Consider the following 13,953-nt stretch of genomic DNA (forward strand, 5'->3'; position numbering starts at 1 on the left):
TTTTTCAGTTTTAGTTTTAATAATTTTACTAGTGTAGCTTAAAATTATTACTAGCTGAGGTTGACCTGGTTTGTTGCTGACCATCTAGAGTTGTTTTGGCCTGTTTTTTTCCCCCATTAGCAACTAAATCTCCTTCAACCATTGAAAGATGCTTTCTGAATTGTTCTGTCATTTTGTGCACTGCATTTATTTTTTTCATGACAGAGGTGGCAAACACACCTGCGTTGGAGAATAAATAACTATTAAATTAACAAATCTTTATCCATAGTGTGACACTAGCTTCACTGTTATCAGGATAGTGCAGCCTTTCTAATAAACAAGCTACTTCCATTACAACAAGCTACTATCCATTATGCAGCTGTGTATTGTGACAAAACACTGCATCACAGTACATGCATTGTGCACAGTGAAGCAATAAACTAAAAAATTAATTATTTAAAAAAATTAAATATTTTAAAAAGATATTGCTCCATTAAATAATTTAACTTATTTTGTTAGTAGCTTGTAGCATACTACTACTTTTTAGAGTAGCCTGACTTTAACTTGACAATTTCAAATAACGAGTACCTCGTAGTTTAGCAAACTAAAAACTAAAATTTTAAACTAGCTTCCTCATCCCTGTTTTTCAGTGGTAACAGTAATGTGCTAAGAATAGTATTTTGGTGGGAACCCAATTGCAAACCAATTTCTGAAAGTGTCAATTGACCAGACATTAACCATTCATTAATTATTCTTTCTCTCAAAGTTATCAAACATCACTTGAAATTTTTATTCTGGTTTATGTTATAGCATGTGATGGGATTGGCACTGCCAGCCTACAGACAGCTCAAACCGTCGACTCCAGCAACATCGACAGATTCATCAACTGCACCAAGATCAACGGAAACCTGGTGTTCCTCATCACAGGCATTAAAGGGTGAGAGTGGCTCCTTCACGGCCTCTGTCGGCTCACTTCACAGCCATTGCACTCTGCTTTACAGCTGAATATCGGATATTGGATTGTCGGAAGCCATTTGACCTATGCTGCTTCTTTTTACCTGATAACATCAGCTTTAATGATGCAGGAGGGGATTCATGTGGAAGAAAAGCTCTAGAGAAACCATTCACATCATGGCTGTGTAAAAAAAACTACAGTGGTCAGTTTAATAGCTCACATAACAGTGCCGTTAACACACTTTGCGAGTTTGGACAGTCAAGCAAGCCCTACGAGACCTTCTACTGACTCTCAAGACAATTGCAGTTAATGTGATTTTATATGAGAAATGTGCTGCCCCCTCTTTATATAAGTGCTGTGAAATATTTGATTGTCAGCTTGTCAAGAAGCCATTTGACCTCTGGTTGACCTGCTCCCTCCAGTGGCCTCTTTCTGATCCCACTGCGCCTGATTGGCCGGCCTTCTAACCCCATATAGCTGACTCTGCTCTTAAAGAGCAGTCCAGGACCAGCAGCCGTAGCATGCTGGGAAAACCCATGTGCACACATACGCACATCCTGATAGGCATGCAGATGACATCATCTCCATCACAAACTGTGATATGGAGTGCACATATTTCTTACATGTATTCCCATGTGCACATTCTCACACATGACAAGTCAGCAGGTGTTCTGGACACGTCCTCCCCGAAGATCTTCAGCTCAGTGGTGCTATTAAAACCTGCTGTACTGCTCAAAAGAACATTATAAGGCATGGAGACTTAGAAAAGATCTAGAAAATGACTGGGATGGATGTGGTCAGCAGACACTGGTTAAATGCTTTTGTATTCATAATCTGCACTTCTGGACTCTCTAATAATATTTTGTGTGTTTTTTTTTTTTGCAAATGGGCTTCCCACGATTACCTTTAGAGCTTGTTACACGATCAGCTTCACCTGGTAGCAAAATGCCAGGTTTTTCTTGATTTCTTAAAGAAATTATGTGGCTCTCAGTATGTTCTTAGCATGATGTGTATTTGCATCGATCTTTGTGTGTGTTACAGGGACATATACCACAACATAGAGCCCTTGGATCCAGAGAAACTCAATGTGTTCCGTACCGTTCGAGAAATCACTGGTAAGTCAAGTTAGTTTTATTTGGATTGGGCTTTTACATAATAATATAACACATATTGTTTAATGCATCCTTGAAAAATGTATAGTGCCTTACAAACACAAAGCTAGCAAGCCAAAAATGACAAAGAAGAAACCTGAAGAACCAGCACTCAATAGGGAGAACCTATTCTTCTCTTGGCAGGCAAATATTTAAATAAATTTTATATGCTAATATTGACTGGCTACATCATGATTTTTTATTTATTTTGTGTTTATTTATTTATCTGGAAGTGACTTATTTGACCTTATTGTAACCAAAGTCCCTTTAGGACAAGTCATTTCACTTGGCAGCTATCTTTGAAATGCCTCTAGGGCATGCAAGTGCAGCTCCGATCTCTTTGAATGGGGAAACACCAAATTCTCCAAAGCTGTTCACTAAGCTTTCGATTAAATTTCATATTTGAAATCACCAATGAAATCTGACAACAACTGTCACATAAATGTTGTTTCTAAATGCTCAAATAATGACAAAAAATGCATTTTTCAGGCTAGATCAATCTAATGCGCATGCGCAGTCCTAAACATGTGTCTCTGTAGGAAAAGGCACTTCTAACGGCAGCTGCAGTGACGCGATGACTTTACCAATCCGCGATTGTCTCTTAATTAGAAGGCGGGACTTATTCCGCTATACTGCACATTGCCCTTTCTCCTATTCTTAATAATAGGAGTGTGCCGTCTTTCTATATATAAAGTCTTTGTTGTAACTTGAGTTGCCTAAACATTATAACTTCATCTTGTTCAATGCAACATGTTGGTCGCCAAGGTATTTATATAAATATTTAAGTTTTATTTGAGTTTTTTTCATGTAATGCCTATTACATACATTAATGTTTAATTTCTTTAAAAAAATGACTGAAATGTGTAAATATAAATATTTAATTCAAATTAAAAATGAACAGTTTTACCCAATATTTATATATGTTCATGCTTATTAGAGTATGTGCTAACACAAGCACTGCTTACTCAAATTCTGTCAAGTTATATTTACTGCACACTTTGCATGATGAGCATTATGTAACACATTAAGGCCCTGCTTACACCTGGTATTAAGATGCATTTTGATTGATCAGATCACAAATAGATAAGAAAGACATTCCCGTTTACACCAGGTGGTTTAATCCGTCTCTTTGTCCACTTTCAGCCACTTCTGTCCCCATATAGGGCAGCTATATAGGGGACAGAAGGGGATTTCTTCAAGGGGAGGGTCTATGTGCGGCTAAGTCTATGGGCTTTTTCAGACCTTTTAATCTAAAGGATGAAATAAGCTCACGCAATCTACGTATGAATGTGAAAGGAGACAACAGAAAATTACTCATACAAAGAGTCTCCACAAGACCACAACGAACAAAGTGAGTTAGAAATCAACAATGGTAAGAGAACATTGTGCTTAATACATTTTTCATCTTCAAATCAAACTTGGTTCTTCAGCCGACAAAGTTTAAACCCCATCTTGGTAGCACGCTTTCCATAATGTATACGCATTAAGCCGGGCACACATTTAATGACTAGCTAAAACATTCACAGCGATTGTTTCCTGTGACTGAAGCAGATTTATATACTTACACATGGAATTTGAACACCGACTCTTATCACAGACTGAACGCAACTGGCTCTGACTGGACGCGTTTGAGCGCAATCAATCATAAGTATCGATTTACATTCATAATCGACCTTACAATCGTTAAGTGTTTACCTTAGAAGGTAACAGACAGAGGACAGCGAGACAGCTTCCTACATTTTGGAACACTCCTTAACTCATGCTTCCATAAAGAAGGGCCTGTAAAATAAAAATAGCTGATTCACATGCCCAGATTTACATAATCCACCTGTTTTATTGAAGAGTTACATCAAAAACACATGGAGCAAAGCAAAGAGGAAGATCTAGTGCGTTTGTGCATTTGTAGAGGTGTTTGTGGCATGTGTGTAAATGTGTGTGTTTGTACGAGTGTCCGTTTCTTTGTATCTCAGCGGGGAGGCCCTATATATGATGAATACATGATGAGGGAGATTTCTCCAACTGAAGAGAGCTTCCCATAGGAGAGCAGGACTCTTGGCTCATAAGAAACATGAAAGCAGTTGAAAACACTTCTCTCTCTCTCTCTCTCTCTCTTCCTTTCACTCTTTATCTCTCTCGCTCTCTCTTGCTGTGGTGACAGCAAAGAGGGCTTTCCAAGTCAGTGAGGCATGCATGTCAGGCTGTCACATCTATATGCAGGTGGCCACAGTTTCTGACAGAGCAACGTCTTCACTGGAAGGTGTTATTTCTGCTCTGTGACCCCCAGCTTGAAGACTTTGACAGATCCAGAGGCTCCTACTCTATGTATTTCTTTACAGTGGGTTTTTAAATTGAATGTGTTTACTTACTCAGTTTGACTAAATTTGGTGTACATTTTGGATCGAAGATCGCCAACACGCTTGAAGAAGGTTGTCTAGCTGTGAGAAGTTGCAGCTGAAATGAAAGACTCTTCAGATTGATGTTATTTAATTTTTGTTTGGGTGCATGATCAGTATGACTCCCAGTAAACCCCAAACAACCCTGACTTACATTAAACGATCATTTCACAGCCTCAGACGGATGTTTCGTCACTAGTATTTGAAGATTTGAGGAAATGCCTGTGGCTCTTGCTGGCACTGCCTTCAGCTCAAGCCCTGTGTGAATCATCTCTCAAAAGAGATGGACAGAAGAGGCTGACCTGATTTACCCCCAAGTCTCAGGACTTGAGGGAGGGGGTTAGCACTGGGACATACAACTGAAAAATGATCAATATTTTCTAATAGGAAAAATATATATATATATATATATATATTTTGCAGCCTTTTGATGACGATGATGTCTCATATATTTCTCCAAATTTATTTATTGTATTTTGTCAGCCAGAAAAATATAACACAAATCTAGTTTAAAATCTAGTTTTCCACACTATTTTTTGTTAAATGATTATTTGAAAGATGTTTAATATTTTTAATAATTGGATAAATTATTAAAAATATAATGTTGAACAGCATTTATTTTCGAATTAGAAAAAAATCGTAATGTTATAAATGTCTTTACTATCAATTTAACAAATCTTTGATGAATAAAAGCATACATTTCTTTAAAAAAAAATATTGCTGACTCCAAACTTTTGAACAGTATTGTACTTTATATGCACTGATATAACAATACTGTATACAGTAAACTGCATACAATACGGTATATGCATAAACATTTCTGAGTTATGACCTAGATCCTAGCCTTAGGAACACGTTGGTGCACATCTATAAACCCTCTGGTGTCGGCAGCTATGTTTTGTGTTACTCAGACTCATTTGCAGCAGTTCCCTTTGTGATTCTTGTGTGTAATTCATTTGTGGGGCAGCATTACTCTCCTGATGTTAGTCTGGAGCCGACAGGTGTTCGCTGGGACCTCGTTAGCACTATTATCATGATGAAGTCTCGCCTCCACACGTAAAATAAACAGATTACAACACAGACAGGCAAGCGGCCCACTCTCAAGGCACTGCACACACACTCTCTTAGACTTCCCATCGCACAGTTTTGTCATTAAGGCAATTAGTGTCAGCAGACACCACGCTAACGACACCTCACTGAGGCACTTCCTCTAATCTGCTTCCACAACCTTTGACGAAATAACTCAGGCAGCGGAAAATGCAAATGCTGAAGCGTTTAACCCCATTTCAGCTCTGAAACTATCCATTTCTAAGAGTGAAAATCGTGAAATTTTAGGCTCACTTTTTGCAGGTTTTGCATTAATAAACAGTCTGGCTATCAACAATGTGAATAGAGTTTATCTGATGTCAGAATATATCAAATTTAGATGATTTATGATTTATTGATGCCATTCTCTCTCCAGAAAACCATCACCGGAGGCAAATGTCTTAATCAAATGGCTGCATTAATATTTACTGTAGTCTTTTCCGGTAGACATGCTAATGAGTGTGGAATCTAAACTTTTATATCCAAAATTATAATGAACCACAACTAAGCAGGCCAGGAATGATAACTACAAGTTTTGGCCTAGAGATATGACCATAAACTCTCAGCAGGAATAATATTTATATTAGTTTCTTAACATAAGACTGCTATTGCTCAAGCATGTCCCTCTGAAAGTTATGAATTAGTTTGAAGGCAATCAAATATCAGTTATTACTGGAAATATGCACCATCCAAGCTTTGCATTGTTAAAGTAATTTGAGTAATTTATGTTCTCCTTGTCCTCTTTTTTTCTTTCTCTTGGCCTGTTTGTCTTTTCTTGGTGCATGCACAGGATTGTTTTCCCTTCAATAAATTATTAATTTGAATCCATTATTAAAATGTCTCCTTGATCTATAGCTATCAGAGCTTCAATCTGCATTAAATAAACGGAGATAGATGCAGGATATGGGAATAAAATAGAGGCATTATAAAGTGGTAATATTTCTCAAATGACACAATTGTTTGCTCAGCACTGATCATCCACACTCATTACTAGCTTTAATAAGCTACACGAGGGAGCTTTTTTTTCATGCTGCAATGAAAGTAATGCATTTCTCTTAATAATAACTGTAGGTGGCACCATGTCTGCTATGTTGGCTGATCATTTGACTCACTGTATGTGTTATCCTGTGTTTTCCAGGTTTTCTAAACATTCAGTCCTGGCCAGAAAACATGACTGATTTGAGTGTCTTCTCCAATCTGGCAACCATCGGAGGCAGATCTCTCTACAGGTAAGATCTAGGGCTCACCCTTTGTTGCCAACTCCAGAATTAATTAAAAATTAACGTCTGTTGCTGTCTTCAAGTGCACCTGGGAAACTCGTACTTCCGAGTCAGGTGTTCGTTATTACGACATGTCACACGTTCATGTCGGAAACATAACACAGAAGTAGCCTATACAAAACAAAAGAATTATATTGTGAGCAGTGAACCCAAATAACGATGTACACCTGAATTCAAAATGATGAAAATTATTCATTTCTATCACTTCTATCACTTACTTGAAGCAAACCGTGAAAGTCGAGTGAATAACTTTGCATTTGTTGTCTTTCCGCGGTTCTGTAATAAAACCTTAAAAATAATTGGAATACAGCATGTGAAGTTAAAATAACTCACAAAATCATTCATTATAATTCGCTACAGACTTGTGTTCCGCTTACAAAATTTTGAGCCTGTTTGATGTGTTGTGCCTTTATCGTCGATGTTAAAGAGGTGGCTAATGAATGTTTATTTAAAAGAGATGTTCAGTTTCTATTAATCATGGCATTTATTCATCAAATGGTAATCTGCAGTATTATCATTTGATGACTATCTAGCCTGTAAGCCTGTTAAATTTAGAGCTGTTTAAACTGTAATTTTGACTACTTTTCTATTATCTCCTGATTTGCATCATTCTTTTAGTAAAACAGTGCAGACAGCATGTGCAAATGCGTAATTCATTCTTAGTGAATCCCCTCTTTCGTGTTTTCTAAAGAGGCTGAGGCTTTCTTGCCAAGAGTTCAAAGAGTACAAATGAAAAGCTCTATTCACACAGTGCAACACCCATTTGCTTAGAGTTAAAGAGTCAGGAGAGGCAGAAGGAGAGCGAGAGCACAGATCCGCCAGTCTGTTTTAACATTTGTGGGTCATTTGTTGAAAGCTCTACCACTGTAGTGATTACCGTTTGTCACATGATGTACTTTGTGTCTGACACTGGCTTTCTGCCTGAAACACAGAGAGAGAAATGTAGAGAGAAAGAGAAACAGAAGAGAAGTCTCCGAGAGGCAGATCGGCGAGATGAGAGCGATGTCAGTGTGTAAGTGCACCTGCACGTTCTGCCGCAGCTCTCTGACTCTCCGCTGACGGCCGTCTCAAAGCCCCTTTGATGTGCTCTTCAGCACGCCTGCCTGTGATTAAAAACACTGTTGTGATTACGCCTCAGCATTAACCGATCTCATCACATCTGAAGTGGGAGATCCTCTGCGACGCTAGATGGGGGATGCAAGCTAAACACTTGCTTTACACAGGCAACAGCATCTCTCATACTGACAAATCGCTCATGCCTTTTGTTCACGAAGCCATCATTTCAGCTTTCTTTGTGTCAGATCTCATTCTTTTGTTTCGTTCTTACTCATACGGATCTGATCAAGTCTCCAGGCTAAAAACAGTCTGGTCTTATGATTGTTTAAAATTGTGGCTGTTAATTTAATGTGTTAATTCAGTTTGATAAATTGTTAAAAAAGTAAGGTAAAATGTTAATTTATATATACTATATAGTTTTAATGAAAATTTTATATTATATTATATTTATTTAGGTAATTATATTCATATATAAAGCCCTCAAATGTTTAATTATTATTTTGTAATAATCTATTTTTTATTTTGTAATGAAATTTTTAATACATTTCTGTGAGTTGTTTGTTTATTCACACACAAACAAAAAAGTGCCTCATGGATGGATGGATGGACGGATGGATGGACGGATGGATGGATGGATGGATGGATGGATGGATGGATGGATGGATGGATGGATGGATGGATGGATGGATGGATGGATGGATGTGTCTGTCCCCTGCACTTTTAATAAAGCGTAAATTTATCCCAGCACTTTTTTGGGCAAGTGTGTTCACATAAAGGCCAATGTGAATAAATCTTGATTTAACTTCAAAGAGACAATGATAGTTGTTTTAGTTACATTTTAGTAACTAAAATGAGGTGATCTAAACATTATGGAGCGCTCACTCTCATGTAATGTATGTTTCATTCATACTGGAAGACGGAGGGTGCTCTCTCGCAGAATGTCCAAAATGGTTTTGTAGAAGTAATTCAGCTATGTGTATTCGCTGTAGCAGCAGCTGAATAAAATGCAGAAATCTATTATTGACTGATGAAACGTGAAGAAAATAAACATGATTGTGACAAGATATGGTTTATGTGGGTTTTCCAAGCAATCTCGAGGTATTTATTGACAATAAAGTATATGAATAATGCAGTGCTAATTGACAAACTTTTCAGTGTTTTTGAAAGAAGTCTCTTATGCTCTCAAAGCCTGCTTTTTTTTAATTAAAAAAAGAAAATACAGTAAAAACAGTAATGTTGTGAAATATTATTACAAATTAAAATAGCTGTTTTCTAGGTGAATATACTTTAAAATGTATTTTGAATATGTTGGGTTTTCAGCATCATTACTCCAGTCTTCAGTGTCACATGATCCTTCAGAAATCATTTTAATAGACCCTTTTCACATTTCTGTGTTTCTTAGAAGCAGAAGTCGTCATAGTTGGGTACAGTGGTGAATGAGAGAATACATTAAATATATTTTTGTAATTTGATGAAAAGGTAATATAATACTAAGTATAGTGTTATAAATGTACATACATTAAAAAAAATTGAAATATAAAAAACTTTGCAGGATTTACGATATTGATGACCGTTAAAACGCATCTTCACCGTCTGTGAAAAGGGTCTATATGCTGATTTGCTGCTCAAGAAACATTTCTGATTATTATCTGTGTTGAAAACAGTTGCTTAAAATTGTTGTGGAAACCATAATACATTTCATTTTTCTGGATCCTTTGATGCATAGAAAGTTCAATGAACAGCATTTATTTGCATTTATTGTCACTGTCACTTTTGATAAATTTAATGCATCCTTGATGAATAAAAGTATTAATTTCCATCTTACCACAAATGTTTGAATGGTATCATGGTTTCCACAAAAATATGAAGCAGCACAACTGTTTTTCAACATTTCAACATATTAAACAGAAATGTTTCTTGAGCAGTAAATTAGCATTTTAGAATGATTTCTGAAGGATCATGTGACACTGAAGACTGGAGTAATGATGCTGAAAATTCACAGGAATAAATTACATTTTCAATATATTCACATAGAAAACAGCTATTTTAAATTATATTTAATAATTAAAAGTAATACTATTTCACAAAATAGTTTTTTTACTACATTGATTACTGTTTTTATTGATTAAATAAATCCAGCCTTGGTGAGCAGAAGAGACATATTTCTATTGTACAATTACAATTCTAATGTTTACAATCTTTTGATAGGTGCTCTATTTTTTTATTTATTTTTATTTTTTTTAACATTGTATAAAATCCATGATGACTTAATGCACAAGTGTTTGTAGTACATAAACCAATCATAAAATTGTCATAAAATATAGGGAGAAAATATTAGATATTGGTTATTGTTCAGCAGTGTATTTGATTAATATATAAAAAGAAAAGATGAGATGAGATTAGACAAAGGGCAGATAAAAAGTGGTATTACACCCAATATTTCTGCCCCCCTTACTTTTGAAATGATGGCTACACCTCAGCTACACCTTGTAGCTGAATTAACCCCTTTTTAAAGTGTTACCAGTAACCTTTTGTCCCCCTTATGTTTTCTCTTGTTAGTGGCATCTCTCTTCTGGTGCTGAAGCAACAGTGGATTTCATCACTGCAGCTGCAGTCTCTTAATGAGATCAGTGCTGGAAACGTGTACGTCACCAACAACAGCCAACTTTGCTACTACAACACCGTCAACTGGACACGACTCTTCCGCACCAACACTCAGAAAGCCCTGATCCGCAACAACCGCAACCCCAAGGAGTGCAGTGAGTCCATCGCTCTGTTTTACTATTATTCCATTCATTTTTAAGATAAATTAGTCATATCTGCAGCATCTGACCTATGAGGAGAAGTCTTGAGGCTAGGATGGTTCTCAGTCTCCCAGCTGCTGTTTGTCCTGGTTCACCGGAACCACAGCCAGAGTTCACGCTGCTCACACAGAGCTCGCTGACTTAAATTCGGTCACTTTGGAAGGTGCTGGTGCGGCTCCCTCATACGTTGTGGCTGGGTCAGTGCGCCTAGCGGGGGTCATGAGAGCCCCGGGTTCCTCCGCAGATGGAGGGGGTCAGGGGATGTCAGGCGATCAGAGTCTCACTCTGCAGTGAAATATGAGTACTGATGCAAGCCCCCTACTATGTGCTCCCTTTTTACCTTTCAAAATCACCCCGAGATCCAGAATAAAGACTTCTTTGAGGTTTATTTTTTTATTTTATGGAAGACTTGAAGATGTGTGGAACGGTGTTACTGTAAACCTGAAAAAAGACCCCAAATGCCTCAGGTTTGTACATGGACCGCCAATCTAATTACCCATTCTCTGCAAATGTTAAGTCACTCCATAGACAATCACAGAGAATTAATTGCAGGGAGACCCTGCAACAATTTCTGACATTTCAGATTTTTTTTTTCCTTCTAGGAGAAGCTATAATCACCACAGGGAATTTATCTTCACCTCTGTCTTTAAGAACTCTCTCTTTTCTATCTGCTGAGTGATGTTTATGACTATCTAAAAAGCTGTTTTCCCCCTTCTTTTCCAATGTGCAGGATGTTGTGATGCAACAGCAATCATTAATGTCTCGTGGCAACCGTAGCCTTTTGTTGGGCTTAGCGATCCCCCTGGCTCTTACCTATCTCCCTGGAAACCAACCAGCATTGCTTTTGACGTCAACACAACCCGAATTGTGTGTTTTCAACCAGGTTAAAACTTTGAAGTTGGCATCTTTTTGATCCATCTGCCACAAACGTACAGCTGAAAGGGCTTCCCACTTCTCTCTGCTGCTCCTTATGCTGTTGGATACCTGCGTTAAGCACCAAGTTGGTCCTTGAACTAGAACATGTTGTTCCCTGAGAAAGCCTAGGTTTTTGTATAGTTCTCTCTGGAGTGCTTTTAAATGTTAATGCGTATTTATTCATTGATTTTTGCAAATAAATGTAATCATGAAAAAAATAACTCCTCCCTGGTGTTCAGCAGTGCTTACTGTAAATGAAAACCTCAAAGTAACACACTACATTGTGGAGGTTTTTTTTTTTTTTATTATTATTTTCTAATTGAAAACAATGTTTTTTCTTACATATTACTATATATTAGCAGAATAACAATTTGAGTGTAAAGTTGAATTTAAAAATATACATGAATGTCAAAATTTCTTTCTTTGAATTCCCCACAATATAAAAAAAGGATGATATTTTTTATGGAATCTTGCAGTGTTCTTTAATCAAAATAACTTCCCCTCACTCTTGCTAAGACATCTTTTCTCTTCTTTGATGACGTGTGACAACCTGTCACTCACATGAGATCACAGCTATAGCAAACCATAACGATTCAAACGATCCAATAAATTCCCCATGGACAAAATCAAGTCCTACTCTACATCTTTTCTCCTTCAAAAGGCCGTTCCACTCAGATATACATAACAATATGGAAGAAAAGACGATCGCAACTTCCGTTTCATGATTTGAGGTGTTCCAAAGGTGTTCAATGAAAGCAAGAACATGGCTTTCTCTTCTCATTGTCACAAGTTTGCTCACATTTAATCCACATTTAGTTTACATCCATATTTTAACTGCGGTTTCAAAACGTTTGACCCCGCTGTGCACTCTTTGATGATGAAATTCTCATTATTAGTTTCAGAAGTTTGTCTGTTGAAGAGGACGTCTGTGAGACTTGCTGAAGGTGTGTCAGCAGTATTTTAAAACACTCTCCCAGCTGCTGCAAAATCCAGTGCCTCAGTGGGTGGGCGCCAGGACCATTCTGTCCTCATTTCAAATTGAAATGCCAGCAGTACATATACAGCCAGCTTCTTACAGGCATAATACATCCATGAACGGACAAGTAACACTTTTCACAGATGGCGTGTACATTGTGTTCAATCATGGTTTGACAAAGGATATTTTCCCTCTATCGACTGGACGTTTCCCTGGGGTGGACTGACAGCATCATTCTGAGACAAATGTGCAATAGATTGAAATGCAGCTATGGACAGAAATTAATTTTTCATTGTGACGCCTTGGAACAAGTGACATTTTAAAAAAGTCAATTAGAGCGGTCACTTGCACAATGCATAATTTAGGCATAACAGCATAATTTAGGCAAATATAAAATTCAGCATTTTTATTCTAAAAAATATATCCGTATCATCATCTATTGCCATACATATAAAAATAAATATTTAAAAAATATTTATTAAAATTACTTCAATTACATACTGCCATTCAGAAGTTTGAAAGCGGTAATATTTTTTATTGTTTTTGAAAGAAGTCTCTTATGCCCATCAATGCTGCATTTATTTGATCAAAAATATGGTTAAAAAATAGTAATACTGTATTAGTATTGCAATTAAATATAGTATTACATTTAGTAATACAACTTTTTTTATTATTATTTTAAAATGTCATTTATTCCTTTAATGGCAAAGCTGAATTTTCAGAAGTCATTACTCCAGTCTTTAGCGGCACGTGATCCTTCAGAAATCTTTCTAATATGCTTATTTGATGCTCAAAAAAGGTTTTGTATTAGTATTAATGTTGAAAACATTTGTGCTGGATTATAAATTAATAATACAGATGAGACAGATGAGAGATGATAGGAAACTATGGTGAAGTTTGTTATTTACTGGCATGAATGCTCTTGTATTAATGATAAACACATCTTTTGCAGTTTTGGATCGTATGATATGTGACCCGCTGTGCTCTGATGCTGGCTGCTGGGGTCCGGGGCCCAACCAGTGCCTGTCCTGTCAGTTCTTTAGCAGGGGACGCACCTGTGTTGAATCCTGCAACCTGCATGAAGGGTAAGTTGTTAAATGCCACCCTCCCACAGATATGTAATATTTATATGTTATATAGATATGTATATATAACTCCAAAACACTATATTTGTACAGGAGTTTTACTATATGAATCTACAAATCTCAAGTATCACAGGTGTGCTCAAGCTATGTTGCTGGATTATCTGCATACACTTTGCACCAGTGTTTATTAATGTTCGCTTGTAGAAGATTCTTCTTCCAAAGGTTGAACAATAGCTAGTTCCGTTCTCCAGGGATTTCACAAAGATTTATGTC

General features: G+C 36.9%; 1 protein-coding gene across 3 annotated transcripts in view; it reads left to right on the plus strand.

The window, feature by feature from the left end:
• LOC137035332 (receptor tyrosine-protein kinase erbB-4-like) overlaps positions 1 to 13,953 on the plus strand; it is a 395,576-nt gene that overhangs the window by 296,143 nt on the left and 85,480 nt on the right. For all 3 annotated transcript variants that reach the window (XR_010897054.1, XM_067408484.1, XM_067408485.1), the window contains exons 9-13: positions 790 to 916; positions 1,976 to 2,049; positions 6,703 to 6,793; positions 10,460 to 10,659; positions 13,548 to 13,680. Coding sequence is in view for 2 of the 3 variants with exons in the window: in XM_067408484.1 (XP_067264585.1) it covers positions 790 to 916; positions 1,976 to 2,049; positions 6,703 to 6,793; positions 10,460 to 10,659; positions 13,548 to 13,680 (625 nt within the window). In the remaining variant the exon portion in view is untranslated. The remainder of the gene's footprint in view (positions 1 to 789; positions 917 to 1,975; positions 2,050 to 6,702; positions 6,794 to 10,459; positions 10,660 to 13,547; positions 13,681 to 13,953) is intronic.

The sequence above is a fragment of the Chanodichthys erythropterus genome, chromosome 14 (genome assembly GCF_024489055.1).
Source record: "Chanodichthys erythropterus isolate Z2021 chromosome 14, ASM2448905v1, whole genome shotgun sequence".
Taxonomy (NCBI): domain Eukaryota; kingdom Metazoa; phylum Chordata; class Actinopteri; order Cypriniformes; family Xenocyprididae; genus Chanodichthys; species Chanodichthys erythropterus.